At 43.9% G+C, this 24242-nt stretch overlaps 1 protein-coding gene across 2 annotated transcripts in view; it reads left to right on the top strand.

The window, feature by feature from the left end:
- Window positions 1-22467, top strand: part of DNAJB5 (DnaJ heat shock protein family (Hsp40) member B5) — a 75979-nt gene extending 53512 nt beyond the window's left edge. For both annotated transcript variants that reach the window (XM_086960258.1, XM_086960257.1), the window contains one exon: window positions 17972-22467. In XM_086960258.1, coding sequence (XP_086816384.1) covers window positions 17972-18205 — 234 coding nt within the window. In that variant the 3' untranslated portion in view covers window positions 18206-22467. The remainder of the gene's footprint in view (window positions 1-17971) is intronic.
- The last annotated feature ends 1775 nt before the right edge of the window (window positions 22468-24242 follow it).

Below are 24242 nucleotides of genomic sequence, written 5' to 3'. Positions count from 1 at the left end.
TATGTTATAATCTCTAAAGTTCTCACTTCCAACTGTACACTTTTAAAGACTCTCGTAGAAGTCAGATACTGATGAGTTAAAGAAGTCTCAAGTCTCAAACCTAATACTTCCTACACAGGGATTTTTATTTTCAGGGGAACGAGTTCAGACTTGAAAGACCTTCCACCATCAGGCCTTTTCGTCCAGCACATCAGCTTATTAGAGAAGTATAATAACTTGGAAAGTTTTTTGAGCAGTCATGTTCATCATCCACCAGGTTAGTGAAATGGTAAGCAGCTCTTTTTTACAAATGATAGGATTCGATTCCATTTGACCTCTTAATTGCCTGCGGCGTCATAGGTGGTTAGAGCAGGTATGATTATCTCCCTGGGCTACTGCACTGTTTTAAACGCAGGCCTGCTTGCCACCCTGCTACACAAGCTTACAGAGGGCCCAGATTGCAGCTGTCCAATTGGTCCCTGGTTTTAGGAATAGGATTACATCACGGGAAATAGGAAACATTGGATTGGCTGTCACATACAGAAGGGATCAAATTTAAGCCAGGCTGTCTAGTTTTCAAGTACTTCCCTTATTTTGCCCCTTTCTGCTCCGCCAAAATCATACCTACACCTCTGCCATGGATTCCTACTCTTGGTTACAAAATGCACTTTAAATTAGTATTTATAGGAGGTTGAGGCTTTTCTGTTTTTTGGCACCATCTGCTGGAATATACTCCTTGGTAGTATTCTGATCCTTTGGCTTTTAAGTAATTCAGTTAACAATTGAATACCCACTTTTTCTAATTATCCGGCTTCATGGTGCATGTAGGACAGGAGCATCATGATCCTTGTGAGACAGGAACAAATGTAGTCATCCTATTTGGTAGAACTGTTAGTGCCAGCAGGTCCCCATAATTCGAATGGGTCCCCTTTAGTGTCCGTTCCCTCTTGATTTGCAAGAGAAAACATAGAGATTTACTTTTGAAGTCTGATATAAACTCCTTAACACCATTTCGATAATTTCCATCTCACACCATGCCGAGTCTGAATTTCAAAAGTTTGAGCCCTGTGGAATTAGTGAGCTGAGTAGCAGCTTCCAGTAGGCAGGCATAAGTAACATTTAGAGTTACTGTGCACAGCCAAGCCATCTTAAGTGCATTCACCTCTATTTTAACACTGGGCTTGCCCATTCATTAGGAAGAAGGATAGAATTGGAAGAGGAAACGGAGTGGTCGAGGAGCGAAGATTAGCAACCAAGGGCTAAGAATGTTGAAGATGTTAAAACTGGTATTCTAGGGTTTTAGACGTAGTATAAATTATCATATGGATGGGAGCAAGCTAGCGCTGGAGAGGAGATTACCTAGGTAGTCATTTCAGTGATAATGACTGGACTCGAAAAAGTCTTAGATGTGTATCTGTGAGTCTGCTGTGAGATGTATTTGGATCTCTGCTTTTGTTTTATGTAATTGACATGCTAAGCAGATTTTACGACCTATTACTATGTGCATATTAGTTCTGTCATGTGTGTCTAAAAGCGATTACTTATGCATATCTTGTTTCGAACACAGATTAAAACCAGATGTAGAAATATTGAAGAGCAATCTTGCTTTCAAGAAGGCTTCCTTTTTGGTAAAACTCTGAATTAAGTCCTTGCCTTGAACAGTTTTATCAGAGTGACCAGTTGTGGTCCAATTGTTGTACTCTGAGTACTAAGGATGAGAACGGTTGTCTTTGTAGTGCACGCCCATACTTGATTGCCTGGCATGCTAAAGGCTGCAGCCACAGATTCATACATGCTTGGCCTAGCGAGCTTACTCCTTCTGTGCTGATGGATCTTGGCTCGCTTCAAGGCTCTGGGCCTTTTTAATCACCCACCCCCATAGCTGGCAGAGACGAGACTCTGGAAAGCTGGACAGCTGATGGCTTACTCAAATATATCAGCTCAGCTGAATTTCAGTGACCTCACCCGGGCGTGTGCATCAAGGCCAGCCACCTTTCCTTTCTATATTTAGTGTTCTCACACTTCCAGGAAAGGCCGGGCCGGTGCCCTCTTGTCCCAACCTCCCCTGGCTGTGTCTGCTTGGAGATGCTGTACCACCCAGCGTCCTTTAGCTGGGATAAGGATGTGGTTTAGGGCCCTTGGCTCACAAAGGATCTGCCCATCCCTCAGATTGATTGAGTGGTGTGAGACTGCTGCTAGAACTGATAGCCTGGCACAGCATTTTTCAGAGTGTACCACAGAAGGATGTGAAGAGATATGTACGGGTCGCGACCCCTAGAAACATACCGGAATGCTCAACACATTGGCATGGTGGCAGATGGCCTTTTGTCACAAACCTGGCATAGCTCTTGCCATCTAGCCTGTGGTGGGCTGGTTAATAATGCTTTGGCACTTTCTGCAGCGGAGCCAAGGCTGCAATGCGTGTTAGCGTGAATGATGTTTACTGGTTCCTTTCAAACAGAGTTGTGGCTAATGTGCCTGTGTTGCTCACACTGTACCCTGCTGGCGGCTGCGCTGTGGACTGGATGCCCCCTTAGTATGGCTCTTGGCTTACCTTCCCACTCTAGGCTGTGTTTTAATTTGACTTGAATCAGTAGTTATCAGCCAGCCGGCCTGTGTACATTGATTTTCAGAAATGGCATGTATGCTTGACAGTGGGGCATGGATTTAATGGCATTGAAGGCAGAACTCTCTTCTCTGTCTTTTTTTCCAAAGTTGATGTCCAAGGACTGGTGAGTAGGCAGTTTTGCTTTGTCATGTGCATACTAGGTATGCTCTCACTCCTCATACTCGATAAGAAAAGTATCAGCTACCTAGAAGGCAATGGCCTTTAACCCCTCCCCTGCTGATGACGGAACCGCTCCGTCATCAGCTACGGTTGGGCTGTGCTGATGACTGAGCGGTTCCGTCATGGCCCAGCCGCCGCGCTTGCGCGGCGCTGATTTCGCGCCTGCACGGCAGTTTTAATGAGCGGGGCGGGTCATGACGGAACCGCTCCGTCACCAGCACAGCTCAACCGCGGCTGGTGACAGAGCGGTTCTGTCACCAGCATGCGGCCGCCAAGCAACTGCCCCGCCCACTTAGCGCTGCGGCGGAATAGCCGCCGCAGCGAAAGGGTTAACATGCAGTATCTATGCTTTTACTGGTCTGTGACTGCTGTACTTTGATTCCTATCGAGCACAAAAACGTCACAAAGAAATTTTTAAAAAAAAAGACATGTCAGCCTACCATGGGTTTTAGCACGGAGGCCATACTAAATAAAGACTATGCCCTACACCAATGTACGTGAGGAAACAGAAAATATCTTTTCACAAACCCTCTTCTGTCAAAGATCTCCACTGTTCACCTGTGCTTGTATGAGATTTGAGTATTTTAGCTTGCTTACAAAGACATACATGTCAGTGAAATGTCTTATCAAGCTGACCTTGGTCCTGGAAGCTTGCTTTTGACAGGCCGTTGGTGCATTTTAAAACGTCATAATGGTAACATCATAACATAGAAATCCCCTGAAATCTTACACCCTGGAATGAGTAAAAAAAATCTCTAAGAGGCTGCATTCTGTGTGTTCAGTGTTGCTACACCTGGTCTCAGGTACTTGGACAAGTAGGCTTCATTTCGATGCATTCAACACTTCTAGACATTCAGATGCACAGGAAATGATGACCAGGCAGGCTCTTGTCCACTTGCTTATACAACTGATCATATCCCATTATCTTATGAAGGCTTGGTACTTTCTAGAGGTCTTCTAGGTTAAACAAGTCGTGTGATATATTCGGCACTTTCCTCTTAAGAGTATAAAAGCTCAATCTGAAAGAACAGACGGGAACAAGGCCATTTAAAACGTAGGAAGCGATCAAAAAAGATATTTTTTGGCATTGGTTTAAAAAAAAAAAGAAAGGTAATCACACCTGCAAAATGCAAAGTACATGGCGATTTACAGATATGATTAGAAAATGCCTCAAAAAACGGCCACATGGCTCTACATGAAGCATCTCTATCGTGCCAAAAGAGCTCTCGGAGACTCCTGGAAGGCCATTAGTTTGAAAGATTTCTACTGTTTTTATATATTCCATATTTTTTTTTAAATTTAACTTGATTCCTGGCATAAAACCAAATTACATCATGAAAATCCAGAATGAAAATGCTGGCGCATGATTTCGCCCCCAACATTTTGCAACTTGTCTGTCGGGCTTGTGAAGTGCTCCAAGTTCGCCTCAATGTGCATTTTAAATTTGGTGTTTTCTTTTATAGTGTCCTTTTAATTGTTGATTCCTGTGTCTCCCACCAGTATACGCAGTATAGCATTCTAATACATGCATGGAGCATGTGGGTGCAATTTCTGAAAGTGTTTATCTCGGACTGCCTGGCACAAAAATGAATGATTGGTAATACTCTGTTATTCATAGGCAGCATGACAGCCCAGTATCCAGTTAGGAAACTAGCACTCACTTGCTCCACTGGCACTCACTTGCTCCACTGGAGTGTTCATTATAGACCGTTTCAGATTACAGCTTCTTGGCTGTGGTTCATGTAGCATAACTAAGAAAGTACAGGCTTCCAATAGGAAACCAGCCTGCCAACAGACATCATTTTTAGCACCTATGGTTTTAAATAGTCTGCATTTGGTTCTTCGCTGTTTGGGTGGCTGAGTACATTTTATAAGTGATCCTTGCTTGCAAGAATTGTCAGCAGGAATGCCTATGTCGTTCTTGACATTTTTCTCATTCAATTACTTTCAGAAATTGGGTAAAACCAAAATTGCACATTGATTATGAATGCAAAACATGGGCAAACGGATTTCTGTTCTTTGTGTTTTTTTCTGGTTTACAACATATAAATACCTTTTTGCGCATTACTTCCAGATTATTGGCCCAGGAAAGAGACAAGATTCCCTGTCCATTTCTTTACTTATTATCTGCAGAATTTGATTCACGGGGGCTTGCATCTTGAACATCTGAAAATGCTGGTGGTGGACACTGCCAGCAGGTCCTCTGCAAGACCTAGTGTGAATAGATGGTCAGAAACGTCATGCCTTCAGGTTGATGCTAGTGGATTATCGTGTTCAAGTAAATATGTGTCAGACATACTTTGCTGTTGGATCAACTTTTTCCAGTTAGGCTATTAAGTGTATCCTCTGTGGTCTCCTTTACCTTTTCCTTTAGATATCACCTGGTGGGCTCACAATTGTGTCTGTTTTTACAGCCTCTGTGGCAGGCCCGGCTCCTGGAATTTTTATTTGGGTGGGCCAAGGGAGCATTTGGGTGGGCCACTGTGGGCTCGATTTGTCGCATATATGTCTAGGCAGGCCTGATTCAGGGCTGTCCTTTATCTCTTCTAAGTCTTATAAGGCCCAGTAAAACGCACTCTTTTCCAAATCTCTTTCTAAATATTATCACTCCCAAAAAGTGTGTTTTCCATTTAATATTTCTTTGATGGGAAGAGGAGGTTTCTGAGGAGGGAGTATCAGGCAAGTGACACTTCTCGGGTTCCCTCTGTGTGAGCTTCAGGGAGAATCCTCATTACTACCTCCACTTGATCCCGGACTCTGCAACACACTCCCTTACAGGCTTGATTATCCACTACTCCTCTCCAGTGCACCTTATCTCACTGCTGACCTTGGGTCCCAGCCCCATATCAGGCACCAATGGGCTCCACTTTCATTTTTCCTGGTAAAAACATCAGTAAAATCACCTTCAAACCTAAAACATTGAATATAGCAGTAAATATAATTAGCACACACTTTAAAGTATGTTCCACAGTAGCCCTTATGACCCAACTGCTAATTAAATTAAATAAACAAAAACAGAATGGCCATGACAGAGCTGCCTTCAGCGCTGATGTGAAAGTCTTTTTTTGTTGCCGCACCAATAACCTCTTTCTCCGTAAATACCTTTACTACCACCTTCCAACAGTACCACTCATACCTCAATGGCCCGCCCTATTGACCTCCTCCTCCTGATTCCCTCACTGCCACCCTCCACCAGTGCCCCTCATCTCTCTGTAACTTATCCCCCTCATGACCTCCTCAGACTCACTCACTACCAGCAGTGCCCCTCATCTCTCAATAGATCCCCCCTCTACCCCATGGCCTCTTCCTCTGATTCCCTCACTGCCACCCTCCAATAGTGCCCCTCATCTTTAGGTAGCACCTATCTCATATGCATTTCCTTTGTTGTACAGCGCTACTCATATCAGTGTAGTGTGTGTCAGTACTGTAGGAGAGTAGGATCTGCTTCTTATGGTTACCCCGACTTTTTGCTGATGGTTCACTGTTTTTCGACTTTAATCTGGCTGGGGCCCTGCTATCCAGGACCCCAGCCTAGCTGCTTCCTCTCTAAATTGATTCCCAGTACCTTAGGTACACTCCACATTGGATTCTGGGGTGCCCTTGTAAGTCCCTAGTATACTATATGTGCCCAGGACATAGGTACCCCAGAGGCCTACCAGGGGCTGAAGCATGTATTATGCTACCCCTGGGAAGACTTCCAAAATGACACCACAGGACTGCTACTGCAGCCTAAGTGGGGTGGTGCATGCACCCCTTACTGAGATATAATTTCACTATATCTCACCCTATCACTGCACAAATAGACCTATCAGTCATCCCTATGACAGGCCTTATAAATGCTGAAGGCAGGGTGCTTAGTTTTGTGTGAGAGGGTGTCTGTGATGTAGCCTGACCATATACTCCTTAGTGCATTATAACCTCGTGGTAAATGCTAACTTTGGCATGGCTGCACGAAACATGTGTTTGGTGTCAAACACATTGGAATCATACCCCAACACGAGTAACCGGTGTGGGAGTATGATCCCACCCTTCTAGAGGGAGAGACATGACCGCACAGGTATACCCGCTACCAGCTTACAGATCCCTGGCATCACAAAATTGATGCTGCCAGCCACAGGCACGAGTCTGCCCTCCTGCTGCTGACCGAAACTTCGGCAGGGGAGGCCTGGACAATAGGTTTCATGTCACAGAGAGATGTCACCACCTCCCAGAAACTTCGGCAGGGGAGGCCTGGACAATAGGTTTCATGTCACAGAGAGATGTCACCACCTCCCAGACAGGCTTTAGTGTATTAGGGCTGGGTGGGTGCACTCAAAGAGTGCTTTGAAGTCTGCACTGGGGGAATATTTGGTGTCCCTGTGCATAGTCCAGTTCAAACCGGTCACAGGGGCTACCATCCCCTGCTCTTGCACGAAACTGGACAAAGGAAATGGGTGTAGCCACCCCTCTTCCCAAACCCTAGGTCCCCAGAGTTAGTCCAACCTCTTCCTTGGGTATAAAGAAAGAACCCCTGTCCTTAGGACTTTAGATTATACCTGGATGAAACTCTGCTACAGAAATCCCGGAACTTCGACGATCTACACGACTAGATGTCTGAAGAATCTCCCTTGGAGTAAAGGAGTTACTCCCCTGCTTGGCAGGCACCAAAGACACATATGACCAGGCTACATCTCCGAAGATCCTGAGGACTCCGAAGACTTTTGCAGCACAGGAGGTGGGTTTCCGCGGTCATAGAGGTAGATCAGTGCCCCAAGTCTGAGGCCCGTATCCCTCGTGTCGACTGTGCAACCCGAGCCCCTGGCCACCACAGCACTTTGCAGCTGCACATGCTTCCCGGCATCCCCCGAGGCTGTGCATTGGCCTACATGTAGTCCAAACACCTTCCTCTTATTGGCGGCAGCAGCACTTTGCAGGAATTCACCATTGAAAACGACGACGCGACCCGTCAGCCTTTAACATCTATGCACCCGGCTTCCCTGGGATAGATAACACGAGTACTCCGGTGCTCCCTTGGGTGTTGGCCCTAGAACCATCCAAGTCCAAAAGGGTTTGTTCCTAGTCCACCTCTAAGTGTCCTTAAACTTTAAATTTCCAACAGCGACTTTCCCCATAGAAGCTAACGGTGCTCACAGCTGTGTTCTCACACTGCACGCGTCCACCGTGGGTCCACTAAGCCACTACCTTGGGTGGTTTCGCAGGGTCTAGGTCATGTGTCTAGTCAAGTCGTGGTTCTTGTACAACTCTTTTAGTTTGGTTTGTCCCCCCCACCCCCGGGCCTATCGTAAACTGTGCTGTTTACTGTTGATATCTTACTTGTAACTTGTGTACTTTGACCTCTAGCCTCATAAACAGACTAGTGGGTTGTGTTTTAGAATAAATACATATATCTATACTACTATAATAAAGGAAGAACTTTCAGCCTTTGAGGAGGGTAAACTCGAGAACCACAGCGCCAATCCACACACCCGATACACCGTTGGAATTGTCAGGGTGTGTAAATGGTTATAGGCTATATAAATGTAAAAAAAAAGTTATTTAAAAAATTTACAGTAAAAAAAAAGTAGTCCCTCCGAAATAGCGCCGGCCGCGACGTGCGTGATCACGTCAGGAGCGCGGGGAGGAGCGGCGTCCAGGAGCGCGCCGAGGATCGGCGGACATGGCGCGGGGAGGAGCGGTGATGTGAGGAGCATCGGACAGGCCAGCGGCGGTGCGAGCAGCGGACAGGCTCGAGGAGCGGCGGCTGAGGTAAGGAAGCGGCGGACATGGCACGGGGGAGGAGCGGTGACGTGAGGAGCAGCGGACAGGCCAGTGGCGGTGCGAGCATCAGACAGGCGCGGCTGAGGTAAGGGGACCCATGTCGGGGCAGGCGGGGAACGGGCTGGGCGGGGGCCCGGGCTGCAGGAGAAAAGAGAATGATACCGTGTTTTTATGGTGAAACAGCAATCATTAACATACCTCTAGGCCAAAAAGATTAGCTATGATGTAAGCTTACCCAGCCAATGTACACTCTGTAGAACGGCTTGGTCAGCTGTACACCTCTGCAAAGAAGAACAGACATATTTAAAGCAGTATATCAGCAGCGGACAGGCGGGAGGAGCGGCGGCTGAGGTAAGGGGCCCATGTCTGGGCAGGCGGAGGTTGGGGCAGGCGGGGGACGGGCCGGGCGGTGGCCCGGGCTGCTGGACAATGTTGGGGCGGGCGGGGGTCGGGGAAACCTGTTGCTCCCGGACAAGGTCGGGACGGGCTGCTAGTTTTATATATACCTGGTGTGGATCTCTTTTCATTTGGTCATTCAAGAGATTATAGACTGGTAAAACGAGCTGCTTTACATTACTTCAATACTTAACCTGAAGGCTGCTCTCCATAGCTACCACTAGGATAGCTTTCAGTAAAGGTTGTCTTTAACCTAACATCAATAAGGGGTTGTTTGGACTGGTGTAAGGTGCCCACTATAATTAGTGGACACCATATACCAGGCCAACTTCTCACAAGTTTTTTACATCACGCACACATTATACAGAGACAGTAAACCCTACAAGTATGTAAATCAGTCTACAGGCAATGTATGTAAATCAGTCTACATAAGCCAATGAGGATTACAAGAATCGCATGTCATCCATACTGGTGGGCAGTATATTTATTTTAAGAGGGTTTGGTCTGGGCAAACACAACCTTAGGATTTAAAGAGTATTCCATGGGGTTCAGCTTTATTGATAAAAATGTATATCTGCCCTAACATACTCATTTTAGGAACATTAGAATGATGAAAGACTGGGGAAGTTCTAACTATATCACAAAAAAAGAGAAGTTCTAACTATACCATTCATGTGTGTATGCAGCTCTTTGATGACCGTTCATTGGTCACTGTCCTATGTTAGGATTGTAACTTCTGAACTGCAAGTAGCACAAGGATCTCTGTGACAAAGGCAGTAACCCACTGAGCTATCCACATAAAATGCACTTCATCTGCATTTAAAAGCTACTAACAGAAAATGATTGCTCTCCAGCAGGATCATTATTCACTAGTGTTATCCGGGCATTTTGTTTTGTCTTATTGTTGTCCTGCATCGGCCAGGATTATGATAAAAACTGTTTAAATGAAGCACTCACGAAGTATGTGTCCTGCTGGCCTGTGCAGATTTGAAAAAGAAAAACAAATAGTAACACATTCTCTTACCTACTCCATTAGTCAAACTTGGTGTCACAGCCTGATGTGATGAGGAGCTGCAGGGGCCAGGAAAGGTGAATAGGAACAAACAAACTTCTTTTCTCCTAGCTGCATGAAGCAGAAAAGTAGGCAAAGGTTACCATTGTCAAAGAAAGGAAAGGTTACCATTGTCAAAGAAAGGATTTGTCACCTTTGCAATGTGGAGATGAAGGGTTGAAAAAATAAACAAAGCCTCATTAACATGTAAATCGTCTTTTAAAGAACTGTGAAGTACTGGGTGAGGGAGGCTGCAATAATCTCTAAAACTGTCTGTGTATGTGCGCCCAGGAAGCTGTCTGGGCCCGGGCTGACACACACAACGTGTGCGTTGCGCGCCTGCCTTCAAGTCCTCACTGCAATGGCCAAGGCTCCTCTTTGTGTGGGCCAGGGTCCTGTTTGGGTGGGCCTGGCCCACCCGCTGGAACCGGGCCTGCTGTGTGGGCCTTCTCACAGCCGTATATGCTTAAGAACCTTTTACAATAATCTGTCGCAATAAAGATTTAAGAGCCACCCCTCTTAATCCAAAAAATTTTATCGGTCTACCTGGACTACGAAATATGCTCACATTTTTCTTTAAAAGCAGTGTTTTCTGTACTGACGAAATGCTGTCTGTGTTGGCTATATAAAGCCTGCCTTTTGCTCCTCCATTCATTTTATTACCTACGGTTGTACAAACTTATGAACTTTAGCTTAGAAGACGACTGTTGCAAGATGTTTCGATACCTGTAATAGAGTGCTTGAGCTGCAGGGCTCTGCCTACCATGAACATTAAGAGAGTTCCTGTGGTGTGGAGTTGTCAGTAGCAGATTGTTTTTGGGTTGAACTTTAAAGATGTGAAGGAGGAGCCCTCCCTTCTCTAGATGTTGATATTATCCGAGATTTAGGTAGCTAGATTGTAGGAAAAGGATCAACTTTTGATTTTGCCTGCTGTGGCCCCAGACCCAAGCTCTCTCCAATCATCATCATCATCATCATCATCATCTCATCAAACCCTCCATCACCAAGACAGCTCTTGACACTAATCCTTTCACAATTGTTTTCTACATATGGAAAAGACGCATGGTGTGTTGCCATAGGCAATCTGTATTTGGAATGCTTAACAAGTCTAAACAGCGGAAATCTTAATACTGCGTGTAGTGTCAACATAATAAAAAAATATATTTTTTTTTCCAATGGACGGAGTGAACCAGGCGCCAGGCGCTAAATAGTACTGCGTTCATATACTCCTTGGAATTTTGAGTTGCCTATGTTGGCGGTTAACATTTAAACATTTACCCATATTGTTCCTTCTATAATGAACTACTTTTTAACCAAACTGAACTTCTTTCTGATCGCTTTGACCGCATCTCCCCTGCCCTTAAAGTCCTTAAATGGCTTCCTCTCAAAGGCAGATCCGCCTACATCAAAGGACCCCGATCTACCTCTCAAGTAAACTCAAAAAAGCGGGCTTATCCCGACCGATGAGAAGCACCAACTCTTCCTCCTCGTCCCCCTCTGCTAAAAAAGAAAGCCTCCCAATCTCGTTCCTTCTCTGGTAATGCTCCTAACATCTGGAATGCCCTCCCTACAGATTTGCGTTGTAACCCCTCTTACGTCTGCTTTAAAAAAGACCTCAAGCAACACCTGCTTAACAAATATTGGGGCCCTTAAACCTTCTCTTATCGCTCGTTCTATACCCTTTCCCCTCTCCTGTCCACCTATCTCCCCCATCACACCCTTCGACCTTTCTTGCCCTTCCTCTTCCCTATACTTTCTCCTCATTCTCCTCCCTCATTGCCTCATCCTTCCATTACTCCATCCCTCCTTTCGCACCTAACGTACTCCCGCTATACACAGACTACGGAGTTTACCTCCTGTTGGTGTATCAAACTTGTAACTTATTTTGCCACTTTTTGTTTGCAAATAACTCCTCAGTTACTTATTTGCCAGTGCAAACTATATTTTTTAATGTGTTCTCTCTATTTACCCTGTCTGAATGCTGCATTTTTTAATATATATATTGGCCGGCAGCAATTCATACCCGGACAACGTCGGGACGGGAGATATATATATATATATATATATATATATCTCCCGTCCCGACGTTGTCCGGGTATGAATTGCTGCCGGGGAGCGTACTATGAGGAAAAAAGAATGACAGTTTTTAAAAAAGGAAGCCTTTTTTTAGAAATTGGAGGTAGTTCTAAAAAGAACTTTTTTTTTCTTCTTTTTGTTGTTTTATTTTTTTTGTGTATTTTGAACATTTTGTACTTTTTTTGGCTTTTCAAAACAGTTTTATATTTTTTTTGTATTTTTTTTAGGGGGAGAAACAAAAAAAAGGGAATTGAAACTGGCTCAACTGGAGCAAAAAAACAAAAAACCCAAAAAATGTATTCTTTTTGGGGCACTTGTGATTGTCACCTGCAAGGACGATGAGCTTTATGCTCTGTTCATCATAGGCGATAAGCTTGCCACATGCAGTACAAGTGATTTTAAAATCAGCAAATCTTGGCTGAATACAAGGCATCATCTCTGATGTTTCTGGTCCCGATGAAGTGGGTTCGTTTCTTTGGGAGGTGGTCCTTGAAGACTGGGGGAGGTTACTGGCCAGTTCCCTGAACTCTGCACGAGAATAGTTGTTAGGGTGCTTACGAGTCATATGTCGAATCATGGTATAGTTACCATAGGAATATTTTTTGTTTGGGTTGCCCCTTGAGAGTTCTTCATTACAGATTAGGCAAGTTACCTTGGCCGCATTCACTTTTTTCTTGCCCTCTGGGAGTGAAAAAAACTCCCATACAATGTGTGGCTTGGGCTTGTATGGGGTATTTTGTTCAGGCAGCCATCTTCTCCTCCCCTCCTCCTCTTCCTCTTCCTCCTCTTGTTGACCACCAATATAATCTTGAGCTGGTCCTCTTGGTGGTGGTGGTGGTGGTGGTGGTGGTGGGGCAGATGCACCAGCTGCTGCTGCTACTGAAGCCATTATAAAGATCAAAAAGGTACATAGAGGTACAAACAGGTCTTCCTCAGTCAAAGGACAAAGTCAGAATAAGGAAAAAAGTGGGGTCTTTCATCATTTGGAAAAAAAACTGTCCTGAACCAATGAGAAGTGTTATTTTCAGGTCACAAGACCAGGGGCTTCATCATTATGAAACCAAAATTGTTATGAACCAATGAAAAGTGTTATTTTCAGGTCACATGACCCGACGCGCTTACGCTACGCTCCCCGGGTCGCGTCGCGTAAGCGCGTCGGATGTTTACGTTGCGCGATCGTATTCGCTCGAGTACTTCCGGGTGCGCTTACGCCGTGCGTATCACGCGGACGCGGCTATGCGATATGTCACGATCATGTTTTCGTTCGCGATATTGGCGCTCACGGGACGCTCCCCGGAGCGCGCCCCGGGGCGCTTTATAGAAGTACGCTTTCCGGGAGCGCTCCCCAAAAAAAAAAAAAAAATGGGAAAATTGAAGGGACAGGTAGCCCTATTCTGAAGTGCTTTTTACGAAAATTAACTTTGGAAAAATATGTATTGTGCTACATTGGGCTTTATATATGTTAGAGCCAAAATGTAGCCCAAATGTAGCCCAATGTAGCCCAAAGATGGCCACCAGAGACAAAAAAAAAAATATAGCTCAAATATAGCCCAATGACAGAATGTATCAGAGTGTTCTAAACAACTAGAGCGCTAAAAGTCTTACTTATAAAATGAGACTTATAGTTAGGAATTAGCATTTAAAAAACCTATGAAATTCACTGAAAAAACCATAGGTTTCAGACCAGTTATAGTTAGGAATTAGCATTTAAAAAACCAATGAAATTCACTGAAAAAACATAGGTTTCACACCAGTTATAGTTAGGAATTAGCATTTAAAAACCTATTAAATTCACTGAAAAAACCATAGGTTTCACACCAGTTATATTTAGCTGCAAATTTTACTGACATAAAACCTATGAAATTCCACGTTATAGTTAGTTGGACTCACTATAACTTGCGCGTGTAATGCACTACTGATGACGTCACATATTACATCACTCATGACATGGTCAGTGACATCACTCATATATATATATATATATATATATTGGCATGAGCACAATTTAAATTACAGAAGAACACATTCATTTGTGGTAGGCACGGGGAGACAAAACGATTTGCCTGGAATCCCAGGATGTTGAGCTGATGCCGAGATTCAAACGTAGCTCCCCAGCTCTAAAGTTCGCAATTCTAGAAGTTGTGGCAGGAGGTGTGTCTAAAAGTGTATGTCGGTGCTGGCCATCAATGAGAGAGACCTGTGCATTTTTCAAATGGGTGGTGAAAAAATATGAGTATGTTGCTGGAGATGTGGGCCGCCGTGCCACCAATGTACTTACCGGGGGAGGGTAAACACCCATTATTCCGCAACTTTCTTTCCGCATACCATCACTCCGCATACTTTCATTACGAAAGTACCATGACTCCGCAATGGCATTATAACGCATGGCATGACATTTTATATGCTTTTACCACTCATACATTTACAATGAAATTCGTTGTAAATGCATGAATGGTAAAAGCATGTTTTTTTTGTTTGGATAAGGTAAGTATGGGTATAGGGGTATATGTTTTGGGGTACTGAGGTAAATGTTTTGGGGTGTTTGGGTATTTTAAGGGTTCAGATATCGTTTTGGGTTAGGGGTACAGTGGTAGTTTTAGGGTTCAGAGCTAGGTTTGGGTTTTGGGGTATAGGGGTATTTTTAGGGTTCTGGGGTAGGTTTGGGTTTTGGGGTACCGGGGTATTTTAGGGATTCAGGGCTAGGTTTGGGTTTTTGGGTACAGTGGTATTTTTAGGGTTCAGGGCTAGGTTTGGGTTTTGGGGTACCGGGGTATTTTAGGGATTCAGGGCTAGGTTTGGGTTTTTGGGTACAGTGGTATTTTTAGGGGTCCGGGCTAGGTTTGGGTTTTGGGGTACAGGGGTATTTTAGGTTTCAGGGGTAGGTTTGAGTTTTGGGGTACAGGGTTATTTTTAGGGTTCAGGGCTAGGTTTGGGGTACAGGGGTATTTTTAGGGTTCAGGGGTAGGTTTGGGTTTTGGGGTACAGGGGTATTTTAAGGGTTCAGGGCTAGGTTTGGGTTTTGGGGTACATGGGTATTTTAGGGTTCAGGGCTAGGTTTGGGTTTTGGGGTACAGGGGTATTTTAAGGGTTCAGGGCTAGGTTTGGGGGTACATGGGTATTTTAGGGTTCAGGGCTAGGTTTGGGTTTTGGGGTACAGGGGTATTTTTAGGGTTTAGGGATAGGTTTGGGTTTTGGGGTACAGGGTATATTTATAGGGTTAAGATGGGTTAGTGTTTAAGGGTGTTGGGGTATTTTAAGGAGTAAGGTTGGGTTATGATTATGGGGTGCAGGGGTATTTAAAGGGAGCAGGGTGGGATTAGCACACGATATGAGACATGGCATGAAGGGCGGAACGTACCACACGCCCCCAGCGTATGTCACTCCCCCAGCACACGCCCACAGCACATCGCAGACACGCCCACAAGGGACTACTTTGCTGGCAAGGTTCTTTTACCTTTTAAATGTATATGGTGGGCGTCTGCATAGCCTATGTCCTTCTGCTGCAACTGCCCTTTCCAACGCTGAATTGGGTGTTGTGATTGGTGCTGTGGTTCCTGAGATTACCCGCCTCAAAGGTTTGAGCTCTCTTTATTATATTAGTACTAGCAGCCTGTCCCGACGTTGTCCGGGAGCAATTAGGCTTCAGGGCCCCCGCCCGCCCCGACGTTGTCCGTGGGTCCCCCCGGAGCCTTCCTCCATATATTGCAGTATTATACCTCTGTTTACTTTGTACGCTTTTGTAACCTGCACACGTCACTTTTTCCTCCTGTAATGCAGTATTATACCTCTATGTTTACTTTGTACGCTTTTGTAACTTGCACACGTAACTTTTTCCTCCTGTAATGCACCATTGACTCACTTTTGTAATGCTCCGTTTGCTTCCTCTTGCTCATGATTGTCATTTTTGCTTCATTTTTCCGCCGCTCACCGCTCCTAAATAAATAAATAAATAACCTACCTCATCCGCTGCTCACTGCTCCTCCCCGCCTGTCCGCCGCTCCTCACTGCCTGTCCGCCGCTCCTCACTGCCTGTCCGCCGCTCCTCACTGCCTGTCCGCCGCTCCTCACTGCCTGTCCGCCGCTCCTCACTGCCTGTCCGCCGCTTCTCACTGCCTGTCCGCCGCTTCTCACTGCCTGTCCGCCGCTTCTCACTGCCTGTCCGCCGCTTCTCACTGCCTGTTCGCCGCTTCTCACTGCCTGTCCGCCGCTTCTCACTGCCTGTCCGCCGCTTCTCACTGCCTGTCCGCCGCTTCTCACTGCCTGTCCGCCGCTTCTCACTGCCTGTCCGCCGCTTCTCACTGCCTGTCCGCCGCTTCTCACTGCCTGTCCGCCGCTTCTCACTGCCTGTCCGCCGCTTCTCACTGCCTGTCCGCCGCTTCTCATCGCCTGTCCGCCGCTTCTCATCGCCTGTTCACCGCTCCTCCCCGCGCCATGTCCGCCGGTCCTCCTCGCGCTCCTGGACGCCGTTCCTCCCCGCGCTCCTCACGTCAGCACGCACGTCGCGGCCGGCGCTTCTTCCAAGGGACTACTTTTTTTCGGTAAATTTTTTTAATAAAGTATATTTATTACGTTTATATAGCCTATGTCTATCTGCACACCCTCACAATTACAACAATGTATCGGGTGTGTGGTTTGGCGCTGTGGTTCCTGAGTTTACCCGCCTCAAAGGTTCAAAGTTCTTCCTTTATAATAGTAGTATAGATATATGTGTGTGTATATATATATATATATATATATATATATATATATATATTGTCACACCAAAGTAATCCCGTTACCAAGGGCACACTCTTGCACAGCCGGTGCGAGTTCACAGGGAAGGGGCTTTCCCCGAAATAATTTGCCTCCAAACAATTATACTCGCACACGTTCAGGAACGTTTACATTAGCAGGGTTTATTTTATCATGGTGCCATCACAGCACACAGCATAACAACCTACGCGTTTCGATCACTAGATCTTGGTCACGGTTACAAACTGTTCCTGAACGTGTGCGAGTATAATTGTTTGGAGGCAAAATATATATATATATATATATATATATATATATATATATATATATATAATATACACACTGTACTATGTGCATTTTATAATATATTGTACCGTACTATCTTTAAACTTATGTAAAGCGCTCGGATACCCAAGGGTGGAGCCAGCGATATATAAAACCCTTTTTAAATAAACTTCAAATGGCTTGTGTAATCTCGGACTAGCACAACATTAGCAATGATTTGTTGGCTCTGTAGTCCGCTTGCACTGGTGGAAGGCAGGCACGACTTTAGCATCCATGTGTAGGCCAGTAGAGTAGTAAATCGGGGTAGAGAGAAAGGTCCTGCTTAATAAAAGGACTTTGTTTGGGTTGTCCAGCGACAATTTGGCAAGTACTCGTTTAATTTTAAGCAAACGTGAAAGCTGTCCAGCGTAATTTGAAATAAAGAATGCTTTAAAGCTGAAGACTTAGAGGTATGAGGTTTGAATATGCAACATGGCCAAACTGGCTTTTCAGCATTAGAATAATATGATATTGTCTTCCTGGCCCAACTTCTAGGCCCTCATTACAAGGGGCCTGGTGTTTGGAATGATATTCATCGTACCTGAAAAAAATCAAACAATGCTTGGGTATAAGGTATCAAGAGAATAGCGATTATTAGATCTTGGGTTCCTTGGAAATTGCATGTATTAGCATACCAGTAGTAATTACCACGCCCAAATTGCACCTTACCATACTTTGTCATGCAGTGAGGTAGTGGATACCATTACTTAAGCTGTACCATTAAATCTGAGGTCTCTGCTGACGTAATGGGAAGGGGCAATGTTTTTCTTCAAAGGCTGATTTTGCTTTCTTCCTTCTGCTTTCCTAATTCGATTACTTTGATGAGTTGATGGGCACCTAAGCTAATTGACTCCTTTCCTTTCTTACAGGCACTCTGCGGCTGCACAGTTAACATTCCCACCATTGATGGTCGTGTGATCCCTCTCCCCTGCAGCGATGTCATCCGCCCAGGAACAGTGAAGAGACTGAGGGGTGAAGGCATGCCTTTCCCGAAGGTGCCCACCCAACGAGGAGACTTGATTGTGGAGTTCCAGGTGCGATTTCCAGACCGAATACCTCTGCAGACAAGGGAAATCCTCAAGCAGCACCTACCTTCTTCTTAGAACTGCCTCAGCCGATGTATCAAAAGCAATACGTCAGAAGCTTGTACCCGAAAGCCCGTAATCAGAACTATGCCATATTGTCCAAGTAAAGAAAAGCAGTGTAGCCACCTCTTCAACTCTTCATTTTATTTTTTCTAAAATGAAGTGTTTTGTCCTAAAGGATTTTTTTTTAAATTGACCTATTTTAAATCACAAACTACTGACCTGAACTTTATTGAGTCTGTTGTATGCGTCTTCTCGTACAGCGTGGCGGATTCTGAAGCTAGCCTCACTGCTTCCTGGTCCCAGTCTCTTGCTGAGTTTTTTTATTATAAGCCTTTGCCGTGACCATGTTTCATAGGACTGTAGTGAGTAACAAAGTGGAGGTATAAGCCAAGGCCCCCATCAATTTTGCAATCACTCAGTTTACCTGCACCTATTTATACACGCGCCGAACTTTGAAGCCGATTTAAGCCCCTTTTTTGCGGGACAGAGATTTACCTCCTTGGGGCTGGGGGTCAATGGGGGTTGGGGAGGGAAGAAAGCCAGTGTAAAGAGGTTTGTTTATAATCCTTGTAAATATAATTTATGAGAATCTACAATTTTAAATTTATATGAACGAACAAAATAAAGCGTAATTTAATGCTTTTTCCTCAGTGACGCAAACGTATTTCCCAGAAGGGCTGTATGCAGATCATGCTACATGTATCAGTATTAATGTACTTTCAGGTACTATCTTTAGATACTGTAATCGATGCCAAAGGGCTCCTGTTCTTAAACACTAAGTGTGGTAAATATACATAATGAAAAGAAAAACAATTCAAAGCTACAGCTTCTGCCTTGAGTGCTTTACACCCAACGATAAAAAGTGGGCAGTAAGATGGATTTATAAGCAAATAAGCTCATGTATTAATTTTCAAACTTGGATATTTTGTTTTGTAATGCACATTTTATGCTATTATAGCACGCAAGTAAATTATTGTCATTTTTTTACACTGAAGACACTCTAGGGCTCCACTGAAGGTGCTTCGTTCTTTTACATCAGTAGCAGAATGGAGCCCTGAATATCTGTTGCCCTTATTCTTTGGGTTGGAGAGTGGGCCAGGCTGGTAGGAGGGGATCTGTTCACCTACTAATTTCAGGGTGTAGCCCAGGCTGGTAGTGCCCTTACCTGCAGCCGCTGGCCAGAGGAAACCATCTTGCTCCGGATGTGGGCTACTGTGACTACAGTGAATGATTGCAAGCCTCCTCATCCAGGGGCTATATCGTAGCTAAGAGGCTAGTCACACAATTTACTTGATGTTGTTTAAAGCCGCAGACCTGCAACATGCTTGAATTTCTCGAAACAGTGATTGGCTGGTGTGGTTTCCTAAAACAAATGGAACCCGTTTACAACTAAGAGAGCGTTTAAAGGGTAACTTAACTTTCTTTTCATACAGAATAAAGTGCAACTTATTTTTGGGAAATCCTCTATTGTGGTTTTCCAAAGGCCTTTCCTAACCTTTAACTTGAAGGGTTAAGCGCTTCTAGACCCATTTCTGAAAACCGGGACATTTGCTTGTGCAAAAGAAACAAACATAGAAAAATAGAAACCCAGCCCATATAATGATATTATTTGGCTACAAACGTGAATCGTGACAAACTACAGATGTGACCCTCTTTTTATACTTTCTGTGCATTTCGCCTTAATTTTCTTATTTTCTCTTTTTCGTGTAAGACACTGTGAGCATTTAACATGTCCTGCACTGTTGCGCACACTCTGTCACCGCATTTCACACTGTCAGCACTCCTCACGTTCAGCAATCGGTACCTTGCTTCCTAGTAGATCTTACAATTTAATCTTCTCAATGCACATTGACACGCTTACACCAAACAAGGAGCAAAAATCACTCCTAGAAGGCCCGTCATTTTGTGCAACTCACACCCTACGAACCCATCTGTTAGTGCATACATACTCTTGTGTTTTTCCCTGGATATTTTCATTTTCTCAGTTTGCATTTCTGTCAGCCTTTGTTTTGTTTACATTTTTGCCTAACGCTGCTTTTTTGGGATTGGTAATAAGAAAGTATGTTCCCCACCTCGACCTCTTAGCTGTGTATGTATGCTCGCCTTGGTCGTGGTCTTATTGAGGGGGCACTACAAGTCTCCAGATTGTTACCAGGAAAGAGAAGAGACCTGTGTGACGTAGAGTAGGGATGTGTAGAGGATAAAGAGTGATGAGGCGGAAGCCGTGCTGTCTGGAGGAAAGGTGAAGTGTTGTGTTAAGGAGGTGCAAGTTTGTGCTGCGAGCAAGTGTTTAGTTAGATGTAGCATCCTGTAGGTCTGAGCTGGGTAAGTTACCGGAGGTTCAGGGCTCCAAGTGAGGTATGACAAATCTCTTCAATAAAAATTGTGTACTAGATTTGGCTTCTTCCAGTAGAGGTTATGTTCCTGCAGTACACCTCTTTGGTGGGGATATGTACATAACTAGATGGATAGTCCATGTGTGCAAGGCAAAATACTGGTCGTCACCAACCTCGTTTATGTCTGTATCTGCCTCCTTGTATTTAGGATACAGGATTACTACTAGTCTCCTCCATGGAGAAGGTTGTGCTAGAATAACAAACCGGTGTAGGAGGAACGAGAAATAAACATAGTAGATTATTGTGGTCATGCACAACATTTTAACAAGGGGGTGATTGGAGGAGTATGTACAATATTAGTAGGGGAGACGGGCTGGAGTGAAAGGGAGCATCAGGCAAACTAGGAGTTAGAAACAAAAGAGAGTTAAATGGAAAACGGGAACAGGAAGTTAGATTTCTATTTGGTACAAGGGGCTCAAAAGAAATTTCAGAGGGTTGCAGGGACGCTTATACTTTTTAGTTTGGGAGAGTGGTAAGCTATCACGTATATTTTTTCAAGGGTCACGGGCAATACATTTCTCTTGTTTCAAGAAGGGGAAATTGTCTCAGTTTTTTCAGTAATAATACCTGCAGTACAATTATATGTTTTACCAGAACGCCACTCTCTGTTTCCCTTTCACTCATCTTATGTTTTGATTTGCAGACAATATTATTAATTTATAAGGAAAGTTTTGCTTAATTTACTCAATTTTATTTATGATCTGAAACCATTCTTTCAACTTTTCGTCCTTGTTTTATAAAAGTTTAGTTGCATATGAGCAACTACTCTTTTCTGGGTTTCATCTCTATGCTTTGGACAACTCAAGAGATGTCCTGCAATTGAGGAACAGGCCCTGCCTTTTTAGTGTGATCTCCTCCACTCAGAAGGAGACTGAATGGCAGAAGCAGACGTATTCGTTCAGTTCAGTTAGCTCAACAGTCTCCCTCCGGCTAGACCTATCACTAGACAGTATGTATTTGGTTCAGTAGACGATTAAGAGTTGTTGCTCAATAGACTTCTTTTTAAGTGTGAGTTAGAGCAAGCCAATTCTTTCAAAGCAAAGATTTAGCTTAAAACTAAACACTATGGGGAAAGGAAAAAAAACAGGAGAAACATATTGGATGGGGCAAAACGCAAACGACAAAAAGTAAAAATAATATTGATCGTTTATATTCACATGTCAGTTTTAGTCGCCAAATGTATGTTTTTACTACTCCCCGGAGTTGCTTTCAGAAACCACCCTGGCAGCACTATCACTGTGATGTGAAACGTGGGATTGAGGCCAAGATAAGACATCACAGTTTAAAGAATTAAAACTTTTTTCAAGTGAAAAGTATGACTTCTTTTTTATTTTTCTAAAATATCAAACTAAGTGAAGTTCTGCAGTTTTTATTTTGTGTTAAGAAGTGAGAAATTCCGGTAGCACTGCTTCTTTTAAAGGCCCTTCAAGTAAAGCCTTATACCGTCTCGTACATCATCAATCAACATGGCCCATGTTTCCAGTTCAATTTGTGGGAGCCTTGAAACATTCCACAACTAGTACAGATCATTGCACTTTTAAGGGCATACCAAAAAATATTCAGAACTGTAAGATACTTAGGTCAATATTGTGAATTAGCCATGAACAAATAGGCTGCCACTTTTTAATAATTTTGTTTCGTAGAATAAGCAAAAATGCTAAATTCTCAAATTAAATGTGCTGCCACTTCTCAACAAAAAGAATCCCCCCAAAACTTACATCTGGCCTAGAGGGTGCTATTTCTAAGTTGGACCTTACTCTTATCTTAAGGCCTTTGTCACGAAGGCTGTAACAAATGGAAATCACGCACTACTGAGGTCATTTTTGTGACTGTAACTTGTATAAGTAAACTAAGCACAATTAAAATTATTTGCTAAGGTTATTTTGGTTGTTTTTTTTCTTTGATGAACTGTACTTTCCTAGCTCTTAGTTTAGGGTTCCGGTTGCATGCCTATATTGTATCTGCGGTGCAGAATAACTATTCTTCTCCATGGGATCCTGAACATTTTTCATAAAAGCTCAAATGTGTTTGAGATCCAAGAATGCATCGCAGGAAATACACGTTTTTGAAAACCAATAGCACAAGGAAGCAAAATGCCCAATTAGGCAATAGCTACTGTCTTTCTTGGTGTGGATGGGTAGCATAAGTGTCTGCATGACTTGGTCTTACCAATTCATTAAATCTACTGAAAGTGGACATTGGCTCCATTTGCTCTCTCACCTCATGCAGTTAACTGTTTGGTGTATCAGTTTGCGCTCTATCGAGTGCTTGCTTTGCCAATCATGTGGTACTGTACTCTGCTTTAACCGCATCGCTCGGCGGCTTTTCCCACTGTGTGCGGCAAATTTAAAAAAAGCCGCATTTCATGACGAGCTCAGCTCGTCATCCGCACACGACCACCGTGGCTGATGACGAGCTCAGCTCGTCAGCAGCGAAGAGGTTAAAAGAACAATGAATCATCAACACATGAACTTCTTTATCTGCTAGCGCCATTATACTCGGACAGCAATCGTTTTTTGTTTTGCTTTTTTTTTTAAATGTATTTCTGTTACAGTTTAGCATGCTTTTTTAGTCAGAACTCAAATGCAAGCAAGACCCAGTCGCTTTGCTAATGAATGATCTATCTGTCCATCTATATCCACTCAAGTGGCCACATTCGGCTGGTAACACCTGCAATATAATACAAATTGAAAAAGAATGCAGGAAATGGTGTCCTAATACTGAAGTATGCTGCACTCTCCCTTCAAGCCCAGCGGGGAGACAGGCAGTTCATGTTTTTCATTCTTTGACAGAGTTGCTATCGCATGAGGTCTTTCAACATTTTTGTATCTTTTATTTATATCCGTAGCAAGTTTTGCTGTTATCACTGAAGGTTGATAGCCTTCATGTCGTTGTAGCCAACAAGCCCTCACGTTTTGCTATATATTCAGTCCATGGTGATAAAATATCCAGCAAAGATGGTTATTGTATGTGTGGTCTGTCTCTTGGAACAAATTTCAGGACTATAACGTTTGTAATAAAATGTCCCACGAAGACTATTGCAGTAACCAGATTCAGTGCAACCTGTGACACAAGATGTGGTTGTTATCGACCCCTCTGGAGAGGAAACTATGGCATAAACTCTTGCTCTGACTATTTCTCTGCAGAGGACTCAACCTTACCATAAAGCAGCTGAGGTTCTAGGCCTACAAATAATAGTCCAGTCCCCAACTCCTGTGCAGCAACCTTAAGTTAAAGCCACAATTCAGGCTCAAGATGGCATTAGTGGTACACATGTTAATAGCATGCTGTCCTTCCAGAGCGAAGTCCTCTTCGCCGTTCAGATGATGAATATGAGGAACACTTTTGTTGTAAATGCTTGAGACGGCCACGTAGTGAGTCTCCCTGTTCAAGGTAAGGTAGAAGGCTCAGCTGTATTTCACAATATACTTATTCGGATTCTGGGTCCATATCTTCCACTGATTGGCATGCTCGGTCTCCAGTTTTGGTAAAATATGCGTCTTTGAACATTTAACCCACTCACAATTTCTTTTAATTTCATGAACTTTCTAATAGAACTCCAAGAAAGTTCAACATCCATACCATTACATCTGAAGTTTAAGCATCGTAATCTTTGAAATTATTTAAATTAAACCACAAGAACACACAACAGTTCC

The sequence above is a fragment of the Lissotriton vulgaris genome, chromosome 3_1, assembly GCF_964263255.1.
Source record: "Lissotriton vulgaris chromosome 3_1, aLisVul1.2, whole genome shotgun sequence".
NCBI lineage: Eukaryota > Metazoa > Chordata > Amphibia > Caudata > Salamandridae > Lissotriton > Lissotriton vulgaris.
This window is presented reverse-complemented; position numbering and strand designations above follow the sequence as displayed.